The sequence below is a fragment of the Salvelinus fontinalis genome, chromosome 2, assembly GCF_029448725.1.
Source record: "Salvelinus fontinalis isolate EN_2023a chromosome 2, ASM2944872v1, whole genome shotgun sequence".
Lineage (NCBI taxonomy): Eukaryota > Metazoa > Chordata > Actinopteri > Salmoniformes > Salmonidae > Salvelinus > Salvelinus fontinalis.
In genome coordinates, this window is record NC_074666.1 from 88,129,112 (window position 1) to 88,152,545 (window position 23,434).

General features: G+C 42.0%; 3 protein-coding genes across 4 annotated transcripts; all 3 read left to right on the forward strand.

Moving 5' to 3' along the window:
- Window positions 1–288: 288 nt before the first annotated feature.
- LOC129830784 (hemicentin-2-like) lies at window positions 289–10,943 on the forward strand. The gene is made up of 8 exons (XM_055893510.1): window positions 289–829; window positions 1,359–1,631; window positions 1,722–2,039; window positions 3,806–4,069; window positions 5,796–6,044; window positions 6,390–6,713; window positions 6,966–7,208; window positions 7,921–10,943. Exons 1-8 carry the CDS (start codon window positions 769–771, stop codon window positions 8,145–8,147), a joined length of 1,959 nt encoding a protein of 652 aa, XP_055749485.1. The 5' UTR covers window positions 289–768; the 3' UTR covers window positions 8,148–10,943.
- On the forward strand, window positions 3,383–23,127 carry LOC129830790 (hsp90 co-chaperone Cdc37-like). The gene is made up of 9 exons (XM_055893522.1): window positions 3,383–3,395; window positions 19,915–20,080; window positions 20,485–20,766; window positions 20,880–20,985; window positions 21,068–21,183; window positions 21,577–21,699; window positions 21,782–21,964; window positions 22,081–22,152; window positions 22,332–23,127. The coding sequence occupies exons 2-9, from the start codon at window positions 19,970–19,972 to the stop codon at window positions 22,470–22,472; spliced, it is 1,134 nt and encodes a 377-aa protein (XP_055749497.1). The 5' UTR covers window positions 3,383–3,395; window positions 19,915–19,969; the 3' UTR covers window positions 22,473–23,127.
- LOC129830797 (hemicentin-1-like) lies at window positions 17,079–19,589 on the forward strand. Of its 2 annotated transcripts, none has more exons than XM_055893544.1 (5): window positions 17,079–17,293; window positions 17,843–18,109; window positions 18,284–18,616; window positions 18,737–18,988; window positions 19,097–19,589. In XM_055893544.1, exons 1-4 carry the CDS (start codon window positions 17,242–17,244, stop codon window positions 18,985–18,987), a joined length of 903 nt encoding a protein of 300 aa, XP_055749519.1. In that variant the 5' UTR covers window positions 17,079–17,241; the 3' UTR covers window position 18,988; window positions 19,097–19,589. The 2 variants fall into 2 exon arrangements, with proteins under 2 accessions (XP_055749519.1, XP_055749510.1); XM_055893535.1 differs by having other exon boundaries at window positions 17,080–17,293; window positions 19,243–19,589.
- Window positions 23,128–23,434: the final 307 nt, after the last annotated feature.

Consider the following 23,434-nt stretch of genomic DNA (forward strand, 5'->3'; position numbering starts at 1 on the left):
CAGAGAGAAACAGTTAATTCTAGAATGCTCAGAGATTCTGCCCTACTGTGCTAATTTCAACATTATGAAACATGATAATAAAAATATGAATATAAATATTCTGAAATGAAATAGATGCCATTAATTGAGCGACTGTTCCGCTGAAAAAAAAAATATACACAACAAAATTAAAAGACAAATGACTTAATATGTACATTTGATGGAACTGTTAATTATGTTTCAAATGGAAGAACACAAACACTGCATCACATTGCCTAATGTCTATAGGCGCTACAATGTTGCGCAAACCATAAACCCTGTCCGGCCCTTTTTAGATGGCAGGATAAATACAGAGCAGGCAACTTGGATGAACTCTGATTGCTTTCACTATCATTTTTACATCGCAAAAAATGGGAATTATGTATGATACAAGAGAGCTACCGCATCCTTGCAAATGGGTTCCAGAATGAAACAGTCCAAAACGAGGTGCAGGGTCCTGTTCCATTTAAATTCCCTACATTTATATTGATGGTTTCTTGCGCTTGATGGTTGAAATCGTTCGAAGGGGTCTTCCAGTAAAGAGCACGTGACTTCTCACGATTTTCCGGTCCTGTTCTTGTAATTCAATACAGAGACAAAATATAATGTGAGACAACTGACCGCTGCGCCTGTTGAAGAGTTTGGCTGTGTGCATGTGGGGACTGGACACTTGGACATCAGACACTGACCACAAGGAATACCTATATTTTTCTACGTCTTTCTGGGAATGAAACATTAGTTTAATATAAAATGTGTGAAATAATATTTAGTCAGATTTTTCTTCGGTTTCCGTTACTTCTCTGGATGGCAGGTAAAGTTAGTTTTGTTATACCGTTACTGAAAGATTTAAGAATTTCAAGCAGAATAGGAACACAGATAACGCTAAAATATTTGACATTCCAGTTAAGAGGGATAAGAACAATAGCCGCCTTGGTTCGCAATACAATCCACAATAACTGGATCGTAATTCATAGTGGCCAGAGAGATAAACTAAGAACCAATAACACGTTTTGGAATAACCAGGAGAGGGCAATGTAGTAGCGAATAAAATCTGTATGCTCACAGTAAAGATGATGTGACAAATGACACAAAATGTCATTTTTTTGTCTTAACGGTTATGTCTTTGTCCAATATAATACGTTATAAAATGTATTTCCTATATTTCAATTACTGATTAGAAACTGCCTTCTGAAAAAGGCAACTAATTTTAACCTCTTGTTAGTTTACCATTCTGCATTCTAGGGCTGGACTTGGGATCGTTTATGTTTAAAGAAACAGTATGTCTGCTTGAGAATGCAAATTAGCTGATTATGGTCTCTGTCATGTGGTCTGACCTGTAGGTGGGCCTACACATGCCGCCTGTCCTATTGAGCTCAACCCTCCCAGATTGGTGGTGAGATATGGAGACTCAGTCTCAGTCAACTGCAGCACATCATCCACAGACCACGAGGGGATGGGCTGGGAGGCCTCATTAGGAGGTACAGGTTTAGAAGAGGTCAACCTTGTCATCTGGAATGTGGAGAATTTGACAGAATGGACAATACAACCTAAATGCTACCTCACATCAAAAGATGGAGAGCAGTGTTCGAAAAAGTTCCCTGTCATTCTATACAGTAAGTTGTTTTTCTTTTGCGTCTTGCAGTGAGTTTTGTCAGTGAAAACAATAATTTTTTTCTCACTATATGTAACTATTTTGTCTCTAGAGACTCCAGACAGCGTCTCCGTCTCTCCTCAGAGACACTCTGGTCCCATGGTGGAGGGGACAGAGTACCAGCTGCAGTGTGACATACAGAACGTCGCTCCTTTACGGAGCCTGGTTGTCAGATGGTACAAAGGGAATGAAACTGTAAAAATTCAAACATTTAATGACTCCAAGATGAACCCAGTGGATGTGTTCTCCACCCTTAACATCACCCCCAGGAGATTTGAGGATGAAGTAAAGTACAGGTGTGAGGCAGAGCTGGACCTGGGACCACTACCTTCTGTCATGTCATCACAGACTCTTAATTTTGCTGTTCACTGTAAGTCTTTTTGTTTTCTTTTTGGGGTTGGTGGCACTGCGGGGCTGTTCAATGTTGGTCCTGGAGTGCCGAAGCACTTCTGGTTTTCATTCTCTCCTTCTAACAAGGGACTAATTCAGACCTGGGACAATTTACAGGTGAGTGCAACCAGGTAGAAACCAACAATGGAAGTGTTTTGGGCCTCCAGGACTGGAATTGAACAGCCCTGCACTAAATGGACCTTTTACAGGGCTAAGGGACTATTTAATTTCACATTCTTCAAACGATCCTAAAGTGATGTCATTGACCCTTTTGTTTGATGTTAACGTCAGTCTGCAGTGCCTGTAGTCTGTATCATTGGCAAAACTGTCATCAGCCAAAACAGCTGTGAAGTCCTTGGTTGCAGCACCCATTGCAACTAGCATCAGGATGTGGGGAGTGCTGACTGAGGGGAACTGTAGTTCTGCCTGGATGACAGCTTGTGGTGGCTCATCTTAAAGGGGAAGGCAACCATTATTTTTGTCTGCGACAGATTGCCTGACAACTCAAACTGAATTCTTCCACTGCTCTATCTTCGCTACAAACTTCAATCTAAAATGGCCATTGTTGAAGTCGTTTGTAGTGACGCCAAAATGAGGGGTATTCTACAAACAAAGTAATCAGCGATTGGATCAGCTCTAACCAATCAGAGTATCAAAGCCAATGAACAATTTTCAAAACACTGCTTTACCCATGTGTTGTTCTGGCTCTGGCACAACCCATTGGTTTCTGGGACCAATCAGAATAGTTAGAATATGTTTGCGTTCCTCAAATCGTCGGGGAGGTAGTCAGATCAAGACTTATTGCGGAGGAGAAACTAACGTCTGTGGGCGTGGTGTAGCTGTCACGCTCATCATAATACCTGGACCAAAGCGCAGCGTGATCTGGGGTCCACATCTTTTTATTACTATGTGAAACTCTCAGCAAAACAAAACAATAAATGAACACACGATACGTGAAGAAAATGCAGTCCTCACAGGCACTACACAAAAACAAGATCCCACAAAGCACAATAAGGAAATGGCTGCCGAAATATGATCCCCAATCAGAGACAACGATAAACAGATGCCTCTGATTGAGAACCATACCAGGCCAACATAGATATATTTATATATATATTCACCTAGATAACCCACCCTAGTCACACCCCGACTTAATCAACATAGAGAATAAAAAGCTCTCTATGGTCAGGGCGTGACAGTAGTATTTTGCGTAGCCAAGTACGGAATATTAGTGTGTTCCAACAAATCCAAAATTCCAAACGATCACAACAGCAATTTGCATGTGTTTTTGTCTCTCCTACCTTTCCATTCGGCTTCATTGTACTGTTATTTTAACAGCCTGCTGAAAGGTCTCTGTCATTTCCCCTTATACTGTTACTATACTTATTGAATGCCCAAGATATTACAGCATAGCTGAGTACACAACCCATAACCTGAGCTGCACTGTTGAGGGTTATCCTGCACCTGAGGTCATTTGGTACAATACAAATAGTATATAACATCTTTGATTTTTTTTTTGCTGTGCTTGATGGAGCTTATCTGTGCAATGGAATCAATGCAATAGTCCCAAAAGTCCAAACCCCACCCATGTAGCAATCCAGACAGGCCCAAGCAAATATGCAAAGTATTTTAATGAAAATGTAAAATACTCTTTGAACCCAGGTCTTCTGTCCATATTTGTATTTTCTATATCAGTGTCTGTTGCATTTTGGTCTTATTATGCTCATGTGACTCTCGCGCCTCCAGTCCCACCACAGAACATTCTGGACCTGAGGGACACAGAAGTTGATTTTGGTTCCCCTACTGGGCTGAATTGCTCCTCCAATGGGAACCCCCGGCCAAAGTACTCCTGGACTTATCACCGGGCTCCCAACGTGAAATTGAAGAATGATGATGGGGGGTCCCTACTGACCATCAAGCAGGCCTCAGGGGAGAACATTGGGACCTACACATGCCACGCCAGTAATACCCTGGGAAAGGTCTTTAAAATAGCCAGAGTCTCTGTCAGAGGTAAGACCTTCACCAATTATAATGAATTATTGGATTTTGCCTGTCCGGATGCTCAAAGCGCTTTACATAGTAAGGGGGACACTCACCTCATCAGCCTCTGTCATCAAAGCGTCCAGGACATTGGTAATGTTGGCTAATGACACTCTTGGCTCAGATCTACCATGTCTCTCTCTATGGTTCTTAAGAGGGTGAGAAAAAAAATGGTTCTATAGTCTACGTCTATGTGCTGTATTCACAGTAGCATTTGTCATCTTTGCTTATGCCTACTGGACATTATGGCATTGTTCAGTGACGCATTTGGATATGATAGTCTATTATAATATGATACTATCACAATTTCGTGACAGCAAATTTCATGAGGAACATGCATTGAAATACATATTACTGGACTGTCCCTTTAATACCAGGAATAAAACTGAGCTCAACCAGTATTTTACTGGAGAAAAAAACCCCAGTATGGCTACAGCTTTGTTTTCCCAAATTAATCTCTGCTTTCTGAAATGTCGTTATGTATAGCCTATCTAGGCTATTGATGTGGTTTCTCGTCCCATAATTGAATAACACATTTAGAAACGGCCTGGTGCTTGTGGGGGAGGGTTGTTTTCTATTATATTTAAGAGGGAGTGGAGTTGAGGGATAGGGTGAATGTGCTGTGCTGGCTGCACTTTCGTTAAATAAGTTAACAAGTCGGCGCCGCGCGGCTTCTACTTCCAATGAACTAGAGAAAAGCACTCGAATAGATAGATATATTCAGAGGCTGCTAAATAACGGGCCGCTAGACATCCAGGCGGCTTACAAAGCCTCTGACGAGCTCAGGCAATGAAGGATTTGTACCTAAATCGGCTTTTTTCATTCGCTTTGACTTTGGAACTGTTGTCGCTGTTGAATGGATCAGAATCAAGTAAGTTTTTGTAGCGCACTGAACGGGAAGTGATCGGTGATGTCCACTGTAGAACATGTTAACGTGCTCATCGTCATACAAATTGCCTGACAACTTTATTTTGTTTCTTCTAAAATATGATGAGAAAAAAATACCACACTAGTAGACGCACATTGTTGAGATGAAAGAGGCTACAAAGGTAGATATTGGCTTAATTGCCATAACCTGGCTCTGTGCTCTCTGATTCTGAGAGTCAACATCATGTATAGAAATAGTATTCCTAGGTATTTTAGTCATATTCCTTAATCCGGCAATAGTGTTAAAGAACCATGGAAATGCGTGCGCAAACACACACACACACACACACACACACACACACACACACACACACACACACACACACACACACACACACACACACACACACACACACACACACACACACACACACTAAACCCCAGTTCATTGAATAAATAATTGTTTAACTAGTTGAAGTTACATTGAAGTTACGTAGAGATGTGCTTCATGTGAAGTATGTTATTTAGTTGTGAAGTGGGTTACATTATTGATGGAGCTTATTAGGTGAAGGGACAGGGACATAAAAGCTCCACTAAAGAATGGGATGCAAAAAAATGTCAATTTTTGTGAAGGAAGTGTATCCTTCCTGGCTCATTTTCCTGTATTTTGGTCTAATGAGTCACTGGCGGCTATCAGCTGTTTGTCACATTTGACCACCCTTTTCCTTTTTTGCTGCTGCTCATTGAAATATGATGTGATTTATTGTTGGATATTACCAGCTATTTAAATTATGTAATTCATTATCTCTCTTTTCTCCTAACTCTGTAGGAGCAGAGCCGGTATGTCCTATCAAGCTGATCCCTGAGAGTGTGGTGGTGAAATATGGATCTCCAATCTCAGTGTCGTGCAGCAACACAACCAGTGTTGAAGAGATCTACTGGACAGCAGGTCCAGAAGTTGTCAATGACACTACCTGGAGTGTTCTGGAACTCCTAGACTGGGACATAAGGCCTGGTTGTAAGGCAACCTTTCAGGGGATTGGAAGATGCAGTAAGCCTCTGCACATCACAGTATACAGTAAGTGAAGATGCTGTCTTCCTCATTCTCTATGTCAGAAGAACAATGTCTCTATCCGTAAGGGGTATCCTCTATATCTGGCTGGAATACTATATTATACTGTATATTGTATTATATGAAATGGCATTTCATGTTCCTGTTGTACCGAAATAAAACCAATCTGTGACCCCAAAACCGCAATGCGTACCGAGGGGGTTTGGTGAACCGTTACACCATTATTGTTCACCATATGCTCTTACACATATTTACTGCCTCTTTTTTACTGTTTCGTATTAACTTCTAGTTGTTTTTAAAGGTTGGTTTTTGTCTTCAAACACTAATAAGTCTAAAAATTGTCTTCCGCAGAGACTCCAGACAGCGTCTCCATCTCTGTTCTGAGACACTCTGGTCCCATGGTGGAGGGGACAGAGTACCAGCTGCAGTGTGACATACAGAACGTCGCTCCTCTACAGAACCTGGTTGTGAAGTGGTACAAAGGAAATGAACCCTTAGATAATGTAACTTACAGTAACGTCAGTAAGACACCAGTGGATGTGTCAGATACTCTGATGATCAGCCCCAGTAGAAGAGATGATGGAGCTCAGTATAGATGTAGAGCAGAACTGGACCTGGGACCAGAGGGACCCCATCATACAGTGACATCAGAACCTCTCGACATTACTGTACACTGTGAGTTGCTGAGAACTGTTCATATATACAAACCATGCTAACGTTGTATAACGTCTGATAGTATATTAGCTCTATGCACATTCCGTAAGTGCGTAATGTTCTACGGTGAAGTCTCACTCCACTGTCTTTTAATGTTAGAAGAAAATAATCAAACTTACAATTGTGTTTGTTTCCTTCACTGCAGTAATTCATTCAAGAAATGTGTTTTCAAATTTTCACCACCGGCCTTTATACTCCCTCCCTCTCTCTAAGATAAGCCATGCATCAATGCATCTCGACTGCCAGTGAGGATACCTGTGTTCAGGGGCTATCCTGAGGAGTTAGTGTGTGAGGCTGAGGGTTACCCACAGCCCAGGATAAAGTGGGTCTATGACCCAGCGAAGCATGTCAGTGAGGCGGGAGGCAACCTGACTGTCTTTGAGGCAGGGCTCTACAACTGCACCGCCACCAACGATGTGGAGACGACCTTCATTGTGGTAGAGGTGGTTTTTAATGGTAATGGAACCTTTATTAAACTGTATTAAACCCTTTATTAACCCATTATTTACTGTTTATGAACGTCTTTGGTTGACTGATTAATGTTCTCAGAACAAATTGTATTAATAGCTTTTAACTATGCAGTTTTTCTCATATGTCCTTTACCCGTTGACCGATCCAATACCTCTTAGTTACTGGTTTCTGAACTGCTCTCCTCCTGCCACATTCTGTAGTCAGATACATGTAGTACATCTCAGTTGTGTGAGGGAGTTTGAACCAAAGCTCCAAAACATGAGATGATGAGGGGACAGTATATTTTTGTGCACATATAAAATCAGGCATGAAACAAACTCCTTGGGAAGGGCACCTGGTGAGGCTAGGTAGAACTGAGCATCATCCATCATTCATTGAAGAGTGTTGGGTAAAGTTGTTGAGTATTTGGCAGTTTAGCTCAGTACTGACTTGTCTTGTAGAAGACTATTTCAAGGTTAAAGTTGAGCAATGTCCCCACTCTTAAGGTATGTTGTAGATCTACTCTGACTGGTGGGATCATGTAATATTATGTTAATTAATACGTGCTTATTCTTTCCTGTTGGAGGAAGTAGGATAAATCAGTGTATTGACGCTTCTCTATTTGTTGGTGAAAATGGTTCAGTCTGAGGTGGCGCCAGAACGTTAACAGAGTGTGATGGATTAATGGGTGTTTGTTGTTATGTCTCTCTGTTCACAGAGGACTACCTGCCCCTCATAGCGGGCTTCGTGGCCTTCATGGTCGTGGTCATCTCGGTCATCTTCGTCTTCATCTACTCCATCTACTACAAGAACACCAAGATGGGCCGCTACAGCCTGAAGAAGGCCAAGCTCAGCAGCACGCCCAACGGCAACGTAGCGCAGAACGGCGGCCGGGACACTCCGCTCCCGATGACTAAACTGTCTCAGCCAAACATCAACTTTTAAGAGAACGAGCTGTATTGGGATGTGCCACTCTTTCCCCGCTGAGAGACTAAGTGACTAAGTGAGAGACCAAGTGGTTGAGGTGGTTGAGGGGCTGGTCACAACTCATTCAACTGGCAGACACCGGTCTGGATTGTGATAGTTGGGAGTGTCTCCTGACTCTCCTCCAACCTCCCTATGCTTCATATGCACTCCCTTTCCTCTTTAGCACTAAGATTTTAAGTACAGATCAGTCCCTCTATTTCCCCTTCTACTGAAGAACCTGATGAGGTAGAATAACCTCTGTTTTTAGTGAGCTTTATGATCTATTCTACACATAAAAAGTGTAGCTGATGTTTTCTCTGAAGGACAAGAAGAAGTAGCAGCGAATGAACAATGTGAAATCCCTTTTTGGAAACTGGCTTATTTGAAATGTATTTTTTATATGACTGGTTTTGGAAAAACTGGTTTTTGTATTGCATAAGCACCAACAAGGGAATTGTTATGTCATTTTGAACATCTTTTTTTTGTTTGGTCTGATGACAATGTAATTGCTGTCACATTATGCAATTGCTTGAAGAGCAGCACATGATTGAAATTGTGAGAATGCTCCCTTTGCCTGGATGTGATGTCTTGCTCGTGACAAGAAGCTTGGAGTGGAACCTGCAGTACAGTGGAGGCTGCTGAGGGGAGGACGGCTCATAATAATGGCTGGAACGGCGTGAATGGAATGGTATCAAACACATGGAAGCCATGTTTGATGTATTTGATACCATTCCACTAATTCCACTCCAGCTATTACCACGAGCCCGTCCTCCCCAATTAAGGTGCTACCAACCTCCTGTGCTATAGTATATGCACATAACTTATTTAGGTTGTGAGCACAATGATCACTGAAACCAATTAATATAGCCTACATGTGAAAAGTATTATTTCCCCAGAGTGTGAATTATTCTGTGACATTCAGGGGGTCTTTATTTTTTTTGCAGGACTTCCTAAAAAAAAGAAAATTGGGGGGGGGCCCAATAGTAAAGATATATTTTAACAGTAAACATGTATTACCTTTTAATGTGGCATGAACACAAACAGTCATGATGCTTTCATCTGATTCTCAAACAAATCACTTCAAAAATGATTAAGTTACCTGTGCACTTTTGTCCACAAAATAATTCCAGCTTCTTAACAGTGCACCCGCCATTTCCTGAAGGGAAAGAGACATCTGTCACAAAACACCAAAAAAGTGTAATGACATTCAGTGATTGTAAGGAAGCCTACACTCTTGTAGCCTGAATTAATTGATGCGTCTTGCTGACAAATTTACGTTTAGAAAAAAGTCTGGGCACCTGAAAAGGGGCTGAAATACGGGACACAACTACAGCTGTCTGTCCCAAGCTCATGTGAGGGCCCAGTTGAAACAATGTTGCAAAGCTCTAAACAGACATCAGAGAGGCAGACAGGTGGAGAATGAATGTGATTGAAAGAACCTGAACCAGGTTAAACCAGCGTTGAGCTCATTTAGGGGAGCTCATGTCTCATTTGGGGGTCAGAGCTACTCTGTTACTACTCTACATTGCTCCTACTCACCCAGAACTGCATCTGGAGTGTTCAGTGTTTTAACTGCATCACTGTAATGCCTGACTGCATGTGAGTTCTGAATGTGTGGAAGGGGCAGTTGGTGTGTGGTTGCCTCTTCCTGTAAGCAGATTGAATCAAGCCATTATTATCAAATGCAGGAGTCAAGAGAAAGCCTGGAGCTCAAGAGTAATGTCAATACTTTTTAGGTCCCACTTCACATTGTGGCCTAAAACCTTTGTAATTACATGGTAGTTACATTGTTACATATTACTTACAGCTGTTATACTGGTTTGTTATACAGTTACAAGTATGTAACACTTTGTAATTACAAAGTGCCCATATACACTCACCGGACAGTTTATTAGGTACACCACCCAATTCACGAAAATGGATCACTCCTACAGACAGTCAGCTGGCCGTGGCTTGCTATATAAATCAGGCAGACAGACATCAAAGCATATAATTAATGTTTGATTGAACGTTAGAATGGGCAAGACGAGTGACCTAAACAACTTTGAGCATGGCACACCAGATCCAGTATCTCAGAAACGGGCGCCCACGACCCATCCTGCCTGGTGTCAACAGTACAGGCTGGTGACGGTGGTGACTGTACAGGCTGGTGACACCACCGTCCAAACTGCAGCAACTGCGTGATACCATCGCGTCAGCATGAACCAACATCCCTGTGGAACGTTTTTGACTTGTAGAATCCATGTCCCGAATAATTCAGGCTGTTCTGGAGGCAAAGTGGGTCTTGACTCGGAACTAGATGGGTGTACCTAATAAACTGGCCAATGAGTGTATGTAACTGCAATGTAAATGCATACGTTTTAGGCTACTTCATGTAAACTCAAAGCCTTTTGTGTATGTAATATAAAATATAAAACTGTATATTTAATAAAGTCTGTAAAAATGAGTGCCTCTACATTTAAGGGCCCATAGAGTATGTGGAGAATAGATTGCAAGGGGGGGCTTATAGGGAAGAAGAGAACAATTAATATTGTACAAAGGGATGGTCAGTGTAGATGTTCTATCAATATTGGTCTTCTGGTTGTTAGGAGAGAGAGAGTATCTCCCTTGACCCCCTTTCACCACAGAATGTAGTCTACACAAACTTCTGTGGAGATCTTTTGTTTCACAATCCTCTCATGTCAATACTCCTGTGTTAAGAAATTAATTTGTATTAATCTTTTGTATAATATTGCTTTGAGTTTTCATTAAAATATTGCGTTTTTTATGATGATACTTATTGTTGTATTGTGAAAGTGACTGAAAAATAATTGAGCAAAATGTGTTTAATATTTCTAAAAAATAATTGTTTATTTAACACAAATATCAGCATTTCCTTTTCAGAAAGTAAATGATATATTTTAAAATATTTTTTAACTGTTACATTTGTAGCCACAAAATGTAAATTAGGCCCTATGGCTTTTTATAGCCCAAATAGGCCTAGAGAATACCCCACACTACAGTATTATGATGCTCTGAGTCAGTGGTTCCCAAACTTTTTATAGTCCCGTACCCCTTCAAACATTCAACCTCCAACTGCGTACCCCCTCTAGCACCAGGGTCAGCGCACTCTCGAGTTTTTTGCCATCATTGTAAGTCTGCCACACACACTATACGATACATTTATTAAACATAAGAATGAGGGTGAGTTTTTGTCACAACCCGGCTCGTGGGAAGTGACAAAGAGCTCTTATAGGACCAGGGCACAAATAATAATTTTATAATAAATTAAATCTTTATTTAACCATCTAACATATAAAACCTTATTTGTTAATTGAAAATTGTGAATAACTCACCACAGGTTAATGAGAAGGGTGTGCTTGAAAGGATGCACATAATTCTGCAATGTTGGGTTGTATTGGAGAGAGTTTCAGTCTTAAAAGTACCTGCATAATTGTGCACCAAACTCACTCAGGTGCTTCGCTATATCACATTTGACATTGTCCATAAGCTTGAGTTCATTTGCACACAAAAAAATAATACACTAATGGAAAGACCTGTGTGTTGTCCTTGTTAATGCAGACAGAGAAGAGCTCCAACTTCTTAATCATAGCTTCAATTTTGTCCCGCACATTGAGAGTCCATGTAATCCTAGATTCAGATCATTCAGGCGAGAAAAAACATCACCCAGATAGGCCAGCCATGTGAGAAATTTGTCATCATGCAAGCGGTCAGACTGTCACGCCCTGATCTGTTTCACCTGTCCTTGTAACGGCTTTCGTTGGTGGAAGGAGAGGAGGACCAAAATGCAGTGTGGTACATATACATAATGTCGTTTAATCGAGAATGAACACAAAATACAAAAAGAACAAGAGAATCAAAATGAAAACCGAAACAGTCCCGAATGGTGCAAACACTGAAACGGAAAATAACTACCCACAACCCATAGTGGGAAAACAGGCTACCTATGTATGATTCTCAATCAGAGACAACGATCGACACCTGCCTCTGATTGAGAACCATACTGGGCCAAACACATAGAAATATAACGTATAGAACAAAACATAGAAAAACAACATAGAATGCCCACCCCAACTCACGCCCTGACGAAACTAAAATAAAGACATAAAAAAGGAACTAAGGTCAGAACGTGACAGTCCTTGTGATTGTCTCTTCCCCCTCCAGGTGTCGCTGATTTCCCCCAGTGTATTTATCCCTGTGTTTCCTGCCTCTCTGTGCCAGTTTGTCTTGTATGTTCCAAGTCAACCAGCGTTTTTTCCCGTACTCCTGCCTTTGCTATTCTCCTTTTTCTAGTCCTCACGATTTAGACCCTTGCCTGTTCTGGACTCTGTACCCGCCTGCCTGACCATTCTGCCTGCCTTGACCACGAACCTTTCTGCTACTCTGTACCGCCTGAACTCTGATCTGGTTTTGACCTTTTGCCTGTCCACGACCATTCTCTTGCCAACTCCTTTTGGATTAATAAACAATGTGAGACTCCAACCATCTGCCTCCTGTGTCTGCATCTGGGTCTCGCCTTGTGTCATGATACAGACATGTGAAAATTATGGTCAGTAAAGAACTTTAAGCTCCTCTCAATTAAAGAAAACGTGTCAATACTTTGCGCCTTGATAACCAGCGCACTTCTGTTGTAAAACCGTTACATGGTCGCTGCTCATATCATTGCATAGTGCAGAAAATACACGAGAGTTCAGGGGCCTTGCTTTAACAAAGTTAAACATTTTGGGGACACACATTTTGGACACTACATTTTCACTGTAGTGTCCAAAACGTATTTCAAGCTGTCAGGCATTCCCTTGGCAGCAAGAGCCTCTCGTGGATGCTGCACGTTACCACTTCACTATGTCTCCCTGTCATGGCTTTGGCGCCATCAGTACAAATACCAACACATCTTGACCACCAAAGTCCATTTGATGTCACAAAGCTGTCCAATACTTTAAAAATATCCTCTCCTGTTGTCCTGGTTTCCAATGGTTTGCAGAAGAGGATGTCTTCCTTAATTCACCCCCCATAAACGTAACGGACATATACCAGGAGCTGTGCCAGGCCCGCCACGTCTGTTGACTCATCCAGCTGTAACGCATATAATACACTGGCTTGTATGCGAAGTAGTAATTGTTTCAAAACATCTCCTGCCATGTCACTGATGCGTTGTGAAACAGTGTTGTTTGATGAAGGCATTGTCTGTATAGTTTTTTGGGCCTTTTCCCCCAGCATTGTCCCAGCCATATCCGCGACAGCAGGAAGAATTAAGTCCTCCACAATAGTATGGGGCTTGCCTGTCCTAGCCACTCGGGAGCTCATCTAAATGTCTGCACAAAAGTGAAGATGTAAGGGGTGCGTACTGGCGGCAGAGAAGTCAGACGCAGGAGAGCAAAAAACGATGTTTCCAACGGCGCAGTTTAATAATAAAAACCCAACGGAAAACAGAACAATCAATAAATGGGTACATAACCCGATGCGCACCAGACATAACGTGCACAAGCACTTACAATAAACAATTCCGGACAAGGACATGGGGGGGACAGACGGTTAAATACACAACATGTAATTGATGGGATTGAAACCAGGTGTGTGGGAAGACAAGACAAAACAAATGGAAAATGGAAGGTGGATCGGCGATGGCTAGAAGACCGGTGACGTCGACCGCCGAACGTCGCCCGAACAAGGAGAGGGACCGACTTCGGAGGAAGTCATGACAGAAGGTTTCATCAAGTTGTGAGATAGTACTTTTGTACATATAACACACTGTGACTGAAGAAAGGCACTACTCCCAATATAAGTGAACCCCAGATCAATGTAGTTCTCATCATATTTGCGCCTCTTCGAAGGTCCAACGTCCCTGTCTGCTGTTCTGTGCTTTCCCGGGTAAGGGGGCAGTAGCTCTTCTGCTGCATCAGATTCACATCTGTCAGTGTCCATGCTAGCTGGGCTAACAACAACTGTAGAATTACTGATGCTTGCATTGGATGTGCTCGTGGAAGCAGAACAACTTGTGTCGTTGACAGGTGCAGGTGTAGTACTGCTGGTAGAAGTACTACCAGTAGAGCTGGTATGTGTCTCTATGGACGCGGGCCTTACTTTTTTTTTACCATTTATCCATTTTCGAGCAAACGGAATGAGCAGCAGCAACTTTTGGCTACATACAGACCGCTAGTGGAATTCCCGCGAGAGAGTAAAAGTTAATGTGATTGGATGTTAATTATTTGACTAGGCTACCTGTATTTGACATTGTGTTGTTATTTTGCTGAACACTGGATGGTTTAATTTTGTTTTTGGCATTGAAACTAGGCTACTAAGGAGAAAAAAAACTCACCCAAATGTATAGCTCGAAAATTTAAATGGTTTGTTTGAAAATGTGAAGAATTTTTTGGCGGAAAAAAAAATAAAATAAATAAAACATATATATATATATATATATATATATATATATATATATATATATATTTTAATCACATTTTTGTTTTGTATACCCCCGACGGCATTGCTTGCACCCCTGGGGGTTACGACATCCCGTTGCTATTGTACCCAGTCTGGGAATACCTGCTCTGAGTATTTAAAATGTAACGTGTGAAAAATATATTAAATATTTCAATAGGCTTTTTGTTTTGAAAAACAGTCATATCCTTAGGCCTAATGAATTATAGAAGAGACCCGAACACTCACTAAGTTGTTCATTTCAAAGAATCTATCTCATAAGAGTTGTTGTGTGATTTGCAGAACTTTATTTTTCTTGTACGTTACTCATATGAGCACCCTTGACAGCACCCTTCACAGCACCCTTGATTCTCAGTATTGTCAGTATGTTTGATGATAGTTTTAATCATTTGTCTTTCACTTTCTCAACCTATATCTGTGGACCATAGGGAAGCAGACATGCATACCGACATGAACCCCATGGACACAGTCTCAGGGCTGTGAGGAGAGAAAGGCCACTAATGTGTTTTATCTATCTCAGGTATTTTAATAGGCTACACAGTCATATATCACCATAGGTGGCTCACATGGTCCTTTAAGAAGTTGCTAAACTGTGTGTTAAGTAGAAACAATTCCCTGAGATGATTTTGTTACTTGCCACTTCTTTCTGTGTTGACAAGAGTACAGTGGCACAGTTCTTCAATAGTTGTCTTTTTTTGTTGAATCACAATCAGAGATTTGGGTTAATTTTTTATAACAATTTTAAAACAAATTCATGCTAGATATTTCAAGGTATGTTTACAGTGTTAAGTGCAAAGTATGTTCAGTTCAGTTCACATTGTGGCAGGGTAGCCTAGTGGTTAGAGTTTCGGACTAGTAACCGAAAGGTTCAAATCCCTGAGAAGTCGTTCTGCCCCTGGCCATCATTGAAAATAAGAATTTGTTCTGAACTGACTTGCCTGGTAAAATAAATAAAATTTCACAGGGCTGGAATAGCATTGGTACAGTTGGAAGTGGTGCTTGTAAGGTGCACAGGGCTGGAATAGCATTGGTAGAGTTGGAAGTGGTGCTTGTAAGGTGCACAGGGCTGGAATAGCATTGGTAGAGTTGGAAGTGGTGCTTGTAAGGTGCACAGGGCTGGAATAGCATTGGTACAGTTGGAAATGGTGCTGCAACATTGGTTGAAAGTTTTGCATCGACAATGCAGGTGATGTTTACCATACATACACAGCATTCACTGTCAAACATCAACCAGTTATGCTCATTGAGTTAAAGTTTTGAAAGAATCCGTCTTTCACTGACATGTTCCTCTACTGTCTTTTGTATGCCATTGGGAACCTTTCTCTCATACATCACTGTAACACTGACACCTCCATACTAATCAGTGCAAAATAAAGTCAATTTAAAGAGAAGGATGAAAGTCCATCTGTTATCCTGCCTACAGTGGCTCATATAAATACTTCCTTTTTCAGAATTGAGTGTGTGTCCTTTTTGTGTCACTCTGGTTCATCCTGGTGAAGGGAACTTCTGCCTTGCCAAGAAACAGTTTGTGTGTGCAGCCTGACTGTTGCTATAACAACCTGGCTGCAGTGTAGACTTATAAGGGCAATTTGCCAGCACATTTAGCCCTTGAGCAAAAACATTTTATATTATACACACATGATCATTTTCAGAAACAAGTGTACAGTAGTGTACTTCCACAACAAACAAAGGCACGGGGTAGAAACACAAAATGGAGTCGACATACTATAGACACTGAGGATTGGCAGCTGAGCCTTCTATAAATACACCCAATAAGCATCCAATTACTGAGCAATGTTTCTGGCAGCCTGGTCACGGCCGGTGCTGTTGTGCAGTGGTGGTACATTCTGATCACAGTGTGAGGCCTACAAACTACATGCCGGACAACTTAAGTCCAACAATCCAACCTGCTGAGTCTTAACAAAGCATGGGGTCTCCAAGCAGTGTGCGTATGGGAATCAAACATGCCTGCAGAAAAGAGAGTAGAACTGCATTGTGAGTTCTCTCAAACCACCTATGTATATGAATCCACAGTCACACGGGAACTGTTTCGTTTGAGGTAAGTTAACACGGGTCATTGGGGTTTAATTTCAGATTAAAGAACTGAAAATTGTAACCGTAGTACTCTTCTGAAGTCATAGAACTCTATATGGGTTTTTCTAAAAACAGAAAAGGGATGTAATCTGAATAGCTTGGGGTTGTGCTGCTGTAACAATACATGACAGCAAACAGAACTACAAAAGATCTAGGCTGAGATTCTAGGAGTAGGAATACATTTTGGGCTGAAATATATAATGGGTCTGCTATATTAACTCTCATTGAACATGAAAATACAGATTCTAACTAAACCACAAATAAATGATTAAAGGAAGAATTTCCCCTGTGGGATGTAGGCCTAATGAGTTGCCATTGAGGAGGTCTGGCCTTGATGCCTGTCAAACGTCCTTAGCGCCCTCTTCTCCCCCTCGGGGCCCTGCAGTCAGACACAGACTACGGTATGAGAGCCCTCGTTTGGTGAGGGAGGTCTTTTGTTAGTGATCACAGTTTACTTTGGAGTTGCCAAGCAGGACCAAGTCGGAATTCCACTCGCCTTTCAACTCCGACCATAGTGGACCTCAGCAAAGTCTGCAAAAAGATGGAAAACAACTTTCTAAAATGGATCCTAGCCTTTTGCATGTTCTGCACCGGTAGGATGTTGCAAGAGACAACATTTTATTATTCCTAAGATTTATATATTCTCTGTGGAGTCAAGGGTTATGGGACATCTGCAGTAGAGGCCCCCATTGTATCGACGAGTTTGTAGTTTGAAGACGTGTTTGGCAATAGAATCGGTCATATGTGGTTTTAAAGCTCTTTGGTGAAATACTCTTATAATATTGCATATATGAGTGTGTGAATTATTTACCTGTGCTTTGTCCACTGAAATTAAACGTGCAACCCAGAGATGATGGCAAAGTGGAACCTGCATCCCACCCAATCTTATATCCACAGTGATACAAACAGATCATAAACACCTGCTAAAGTCACACAATCAAATCACTGAAAGCAACATTCTTTGTATCTGTAAATGTGATTTTATTTAACAAATATGAACGTTGCGGATATGCCAGCAATAATAGACCTTTGTAATTAGTTTACGTGATGATCATGATGATAGTGAAAAAGATAGTGAAAATGATGCGGATGAAGACAATGTAACGATGATGATAGTGATGATGATATTGTCCATGTCTCAGTGTCAGGTGAAGGATGCTCTCTGGAGCTGAAACCCTCCAGGGTGGTGGTGGGGTTTGGGGAGCCTGTGTCTGTCAGCTGTGAGGCCTCTCGCCCGGTGCGTGTCCTAGGCTGGGAGTCAGCCATCGGAGCAGCACACACCCAACAGGACCGTGCTGTCCAATGGAAGGTGGACAGTCTGATCGACTGGATCGAGGAGCCTATCTGCTATGGAGTCTTCTTCACTGCACCCAGACAGTGTGAGGAGAAACTCAACCTCATTCTTTACAGTGAGTCAACCTGGCCTAAATAAAGCTGGCTTTTTTATCTTAGCACAATTTAAGGCAGAGCATGGCTGTAGTACTTGCATCAGGCCATACTTCATAATAATAAATTCTATTTGTGACGACTACTACTAAATGTACGTGTTTTGCTTGACACACTAACCAGCTGATATTTCACAGAGACTCCAGACAGTGTCACCATCAGCTCAGCGAACCACACTGGTCCCATGTTGGAGGGGAAAGAGTACCAGCTGCTCTGTGATGTCCAGAACATCGCCCCCGTTCAATACCTCACCCTGAGGTGGTACAGAGGGCAGACTGAAGTTTACAACCACTCTTTCTCTGATCTGACCCCTGCCTCCCCTGTCCAAGTATCCTCCATCCTCCTGATCACCCCAACCAAAGCTGATAACGGAGCCCAGTACAAGTGTGTGGCTCAGCTGGACCTGGGACCAGAGGGACCACAACCGCCTCCTTCAGTGACATCAGAGCCTCTCAACGTCTCTGTGCAATGTGAGCCTATCCACTCAACCCAACCATTAATAGTTTCATGAGAAACAATGAAATACAATTGTGTTTGTGTATTCGTTCATATGCAATATCCATCCCTTTCCCTTATACTTATTTTCTCAGACCCGCCATCCTTCCTCAGTCCTGAGGCTGAGACCCTGGACATCGGTGTGGGGGATGAAATCTCATTAAACTGCACGGCTACAGGAAGCCCCAGTCCTGTGTACAGCTGGCAGTCTTCAGATCCCAAAGAGAAGATGGAGGACCAACCTGTTTTTACCTCTTCCTCCTTGCTTCCAGGGACCTACACCTGCATTTCCTCTAATAAGATTGGCAAGAAGAGTAAGCAGTTCATCATCAAGACTAAGTCTTAAGGTAGGAGGACACAGTGAAGGGGGCATTGTTAAATGCACAAATTTAGAGGAAAGAACTAGCACTCCCTACCATCACACTTGTTATAGAAGCCATTGTTCTTATTTGAAGGTACAAAGGTCCACATCGGAGGTATGTGACTTTTCCCACAGTGGAGTGTTGGCTTTACAAAACAAAAGTCCGGGTTTGGGGGATTAGCAGAGCGAATATAATATCAATATCAATTCTCTAATATCAATTGCACGGTTTTGTTACAGGTGTGAGAATGTCATCATTGTCAGCCAGACCATCGCACAGAAAAAAAGGAATCGCCTTACATTTTTAAAGACTTTGGTCATGTAATAGTTTATAGTAGCATATTATTGTGTTATGATTGATTCTTGTTGTTATTGCAACATAACGTATACTTTTATGTGTTTAAATATATATGTAGGGTATACAGTTCACTTTCAGTGTGGAGAACCCTAGAACGCGAGGTAATGTGAATAATTATATTCATTAATAAGCTATCCATTAACTTTATTTTGGAAATCTACGTTGTTGTTTATGTTCTTTCTTTTTTTACATGCATAAAATCACTAATACAATGACAAATGTATATTTATATGGCCAGTTGGTTTTATTATTATCAATGATGGTAGGCTATTATTATTAAAACAACTAAACAATCTTTATATTTCTTTTTTTATAATAAAAATCTTATGCCCCACCCACATGCCTTTGCCTTGACGTTCTTCAATGACGAGTTTACGTAGAGACGTGGAAAACGTCTAAACGGAAACGTCTAGGGTTTTCTCCATAGCAAGCTAAAGCTACATTGTGCACTATTGTTGTTGTTTAGCAATAGTAAATATATTAGCTACCGATATAATTTCTAACAAGGTTTAAAGTTAGATAGTTACGTTGTATCATTAGACTCACATCTGTTATTTTAACGTGCTCTTGCTGCAAGCAACGTTTTAGCCTGCTAGCTAGGTAGCTAGAATGACAAGTAGGATAGACTACAGCGTGTGGGACCACATTGAGGTTTCAGATGATGAAGATGATACCCATCCAAACATCGATACACCCAGCCTTTTCAAATGGAGACATGAGGTAACGTTATGTCGAACGTTTGGGGCGGCAGGTAGCCTAGTGATTAGAGTGTTGGGCCAGTAACTGAAAGGTTGCTAGATCGAATCCCCGAGCTGACAAGGTAGAAATCTGTCGTTCTGCCCCTGAACAAGGCAGTTAACCAACTGTTTCTAGGCCGTCATTGTAAATAAGACCCTGTTCTTAACTGACTTGCCTAGTTAAAGGTTTAAATAAATTAGAGTGATAGCTTCTTGGTCTCTGTAAGTTAGCTAATTATCACATTATTAGCTAGCTTTCTAGATTTGCAGATTTTGTAAACAGCCTGCTATCGCAGATAAACGCAATGGAAAGATAAACATAACATTTGGCGTTGTTATCCTCGATGAGATCTCTTTGTCCTGACCCCTCTCCCCACCATCACCTAGGCGCGTGTGGAACGAATGGACCAGTTCATAAAGGCTGGTGAGGACCTGGAGAAGGGGCTAGCTGAATCTAAGCGCAAGTTGACTGAAGCACAGAAGAAGACAAAGAATCTGTCCAGTTCAGTCACGGACGATGCCAAAGCCGAGCTGAGCAAGGCACAGGCCGAGGAGAAGAGGCTGAAGAAGGAGGAGCGAGACTGGGAGAAGAAACTGGAGGACCACCGGCGGGAAGAGAAGAAGATGCCATGGAACGTAGACACACTCTGCAAGGAGGGCTTCAGCAAGGTGGGTTTAGTGTGTGGAACCACTGGTTCTCACTGGCTGCAGGTGATGGTTATTTGCTGATGCCACTTGACTTGCCCCACTCCAATCTCTCTCTTTCCTTCTGTCTCTCCTAGAGTGTTATGAATGTTAAGCCAGATGTGAAGGAGGAGACCGAGGAGCAGAAAGAGCAGAAACACAAGACCTTTGTGGAGAAGTATGAGAAAGAGATCAAACACTTTGGTGAGAGTCATTTTCCCATTCTTTGTTGTCCCCATTCTTTGTGGGTAGTTGTCATGGCCATGGTCTCTGTCTCTGTTGTCAGGTATGATGAAACGCTGGGACGACAGCCAGAAGTACCTATCAGACAGCCCTCACCTGGTGTGTGAGGAGACGGCCAACTACCTAGTCATCATGTGCATTGACCTGGAGGTGGAGGAGGTGAGAGCAGAACCGTAATATGACAAACCTCACCACTAATAACCCATCAGGGATTTCATCCACTATACATTACCCCCGAGGACACTCATCAGGGCCATATTCAGTAGGGCACAGGGTAGCAAAATGTTTTGAAACAGAAAACGATAGTGTTTCTTGTTGAACAAATCCAGGTAGTCCTTCCCTGTTTCTGTCCATTTTCTTATGTTTGGTGCATAATGAACACAATCCTGGTGTAGAGAAGGTTATGAAGTAGGTTAGTAAGTGATCGTCTGATCCTCTTTATTTGCCCAAACATGCCTCAGTACGAAGTACACATGCAGTTGCCTTTTCTTGATACAGATGAGCATACACAAGGGTTAATGTCAGTGTCCTGTTGGTGTTTTCCTCCTGTAGAAGAAAGCGCTGATGGAGCAGGTGGCCCACCAGACCATAGTAATGCAGTTCATCCTGGAGCTGGCTAAGAGCCTTAAGGTGGATCCCCGCGGTTGCTTCCGTCAGTTTTTCGACAAGATAAAGGTTTGTTTGCGTGTAAAGGTAATACATTTCCCACTTGCACTCAATAGCAAAGCATATAGACAGTTACATTTCCCTCTCTCAGACTGCAGATCAGCAGTATCAGGATGCCTTCAATGATGAGCTGGAGTCCTTTAAGCAGAGGGTGCGCGGCAGGGCCAAGATTCGCATCGAGAGGGCCATGAAGGAGTACGAAGAGGAGGAGAGACAGAAACGCCTGGGGCCCGGAGGACTGGATCCTGCCGAGGTGTATGAGTCCTTACCTGAGGTACAGGACATCTACTGCTGCACCTCCTCCATCATTTAGCACCGTTCTTCCATCATAATCATCCCTATCTCTGTTTTTGCAAGTTAGTGAAGCCATTTATTTTGTCCTTTTTGTAGGAGATGCAGAAATGTTTTGACGAGAAGGACATTGCCATGTTGCAGACTGTCATCACTAAGCTGGACCCAACGGTAGGTTACAAAACCAAATCCATTCCTGTGTTTCTTTTGTTATATTGTCTTCCACGTGCTCAGGGCAAGCATATGACAACATACATTGTACTACAAATGTAAAGGCACACTGAATAGTGACATAAAACCTGAAGTTGTTATAAACTGGTGCTCTGAATGTCATTGTTCCCACCCGTCAGGAGGCTAAGGTCCACATGAAGAGATGCATTGACTCTGGCCTCTGGGTCCCTAACTCACGGGCAGACGAGGGAGACGACAAGGAGGAAGAGGCTACATATGAAGAGCTGAATAAGGAGATGGGCGAACAGAAGATAGAATGATTGACATGAATTGACTTTACGATGATGATATTTTCATCTATGTAGTCATCACTTCTATTGCTACTCCCAATGTTTTTTCATGAATTCTCCTTAACGCTTTGGAACAATGTAACCTCTCTGTGGTGATGTCCACTCTTTGTGGACAACAATATCACACCAATATCACTTGCTGAATGCTCTTCTTTTTTTAAACAATTCTTGCTTGGGCCTTATTAGTAAAGCTGTATTCTTAAACGTGTGTGTGCCTGTACATAGTCTCTTTGTGTCTGTACACTGTGTGTCAGCCAGCCAATCTGTTGTCTACCTTGTATTTGTGTGCTTTCAGTTGCTGGGGAACATGGTTTCTCTTTTTCATTCAATAGTCTCACTACTGGTTCTACATGTATAGGGAAGGCATGGCAGGATTTCAGTTCTTGATGTGATAGAATTATACATAGTGACGTAATGTGGGATAGCCTAGTAACTGAGGTTGAAATTGGATCATATCAACATGTGACATTTTGAATCCAGTCAACTGGCCCCTTAAGACCTTTTTGCTCATTGTTTTCTCTCCTTAATTTGACCAGCAGGTGTCACCTCACATCAACTTTTAAGTTGATAGAGAATCACTTTTGAGTATTATTTGCTATTAAAAATAACACTGTGGTTTACATGAGTCAGGATAGGGTGTTCTTGAATTTAGATTGATTAGAAATATTGTTAGATCGTTTCACCTGTCTTCCATTGCATAATAATGTTAAGTACAACAAACTATTATGGTCCAAACACACCAAGACAGTCGTGAAGAGGGCACGACAACACCTTTGTCCCCTGAGGAGACAAACGGTTTGTTATGGGTTCCCAGATCCCCAAAAAGTTATACAGCTGCACCATCGAGAGCATCCTGACTGGTTGCCTCACGGCCTCGTATGGCAACTGCTCGGTATCTGACCGTAATGCGCTACACAGGGTAGTGCGTACGG

What these genes read in the sequence shown, in the direction of transcription:
- LOC129830784 (XM_055893510.1), top strand. Translation starts at nt 769, where the DNA reads ATGTGTGAAATAATATTTAGTCAGATTTTTCTTCGGTTTCCGTTACTT. An exon ending in TCTTAATTTTGCTGTTCACT is followed by an intron (nt 2,040 to 3,805) that starts GTAAGTCTTTTT and finishes TCGCGCCTCCAG; the next exon opens with TCCCACCACAGAACATTCTG. An exon ending in TCTCGACATTACTGTACACT is followed by an intron (nt 6,714 to 6,965) that starts GTGAGTTGCTGA and finishes CCTCTCTCTAAG; the next exon opens with ATAAGCCATGCATCAATGCA.
- LOC129830797 (XM_055893544.1), top strand. Translation starts at nt 17,242, where the DNA reads ATGGAAAACAACTTTCTAAAATGGATCCTAGCCTTTTGCATGTTCTGC. An exon ending in ACTCAACCTCATTCTTTACA is followed by an intron (nt 18,110 to 18,283) that starts GTGAGTCAACCT and finishes GATATTTCACAG; the next exon opens with AGACTCCAGACAGTGTCACC. An exon ending in TCTCAACGTCTCTGTGCAAT is followed by an intron (nt 18,617 to 18,736) that starts GTGAGCCTATCC and finishes TTATTTTCTCAG; the next exon opens with ACCCGCCATCCTTCCTCAGT.
- LOC129830790 (XM_055893522.1), top strand. Translation starts at nt 19,970, where the DNA reads ATGACAAGTAGGATAGACTACAGCGTGTGGGACCACATTGAGGTTTCA. An exon ending in GAAAGAGATCAAACACTTTG is followed by an intron (nt 20,986 to 21,067) that starts GTGAGAGTCATT and finishes CTCTGTTGTCAG; the next exon opens with GTATGATGAAACGCTGGGAC. An exon ending in TCACTAAGCTGGACCCAACG is followed by an intron (nt 22,153 to 22,331) that starts GTAGGTTACAAA and finishes CCCACCCGTCAG; the next exon opens with GAGGCTAAGGTCCACATGAA.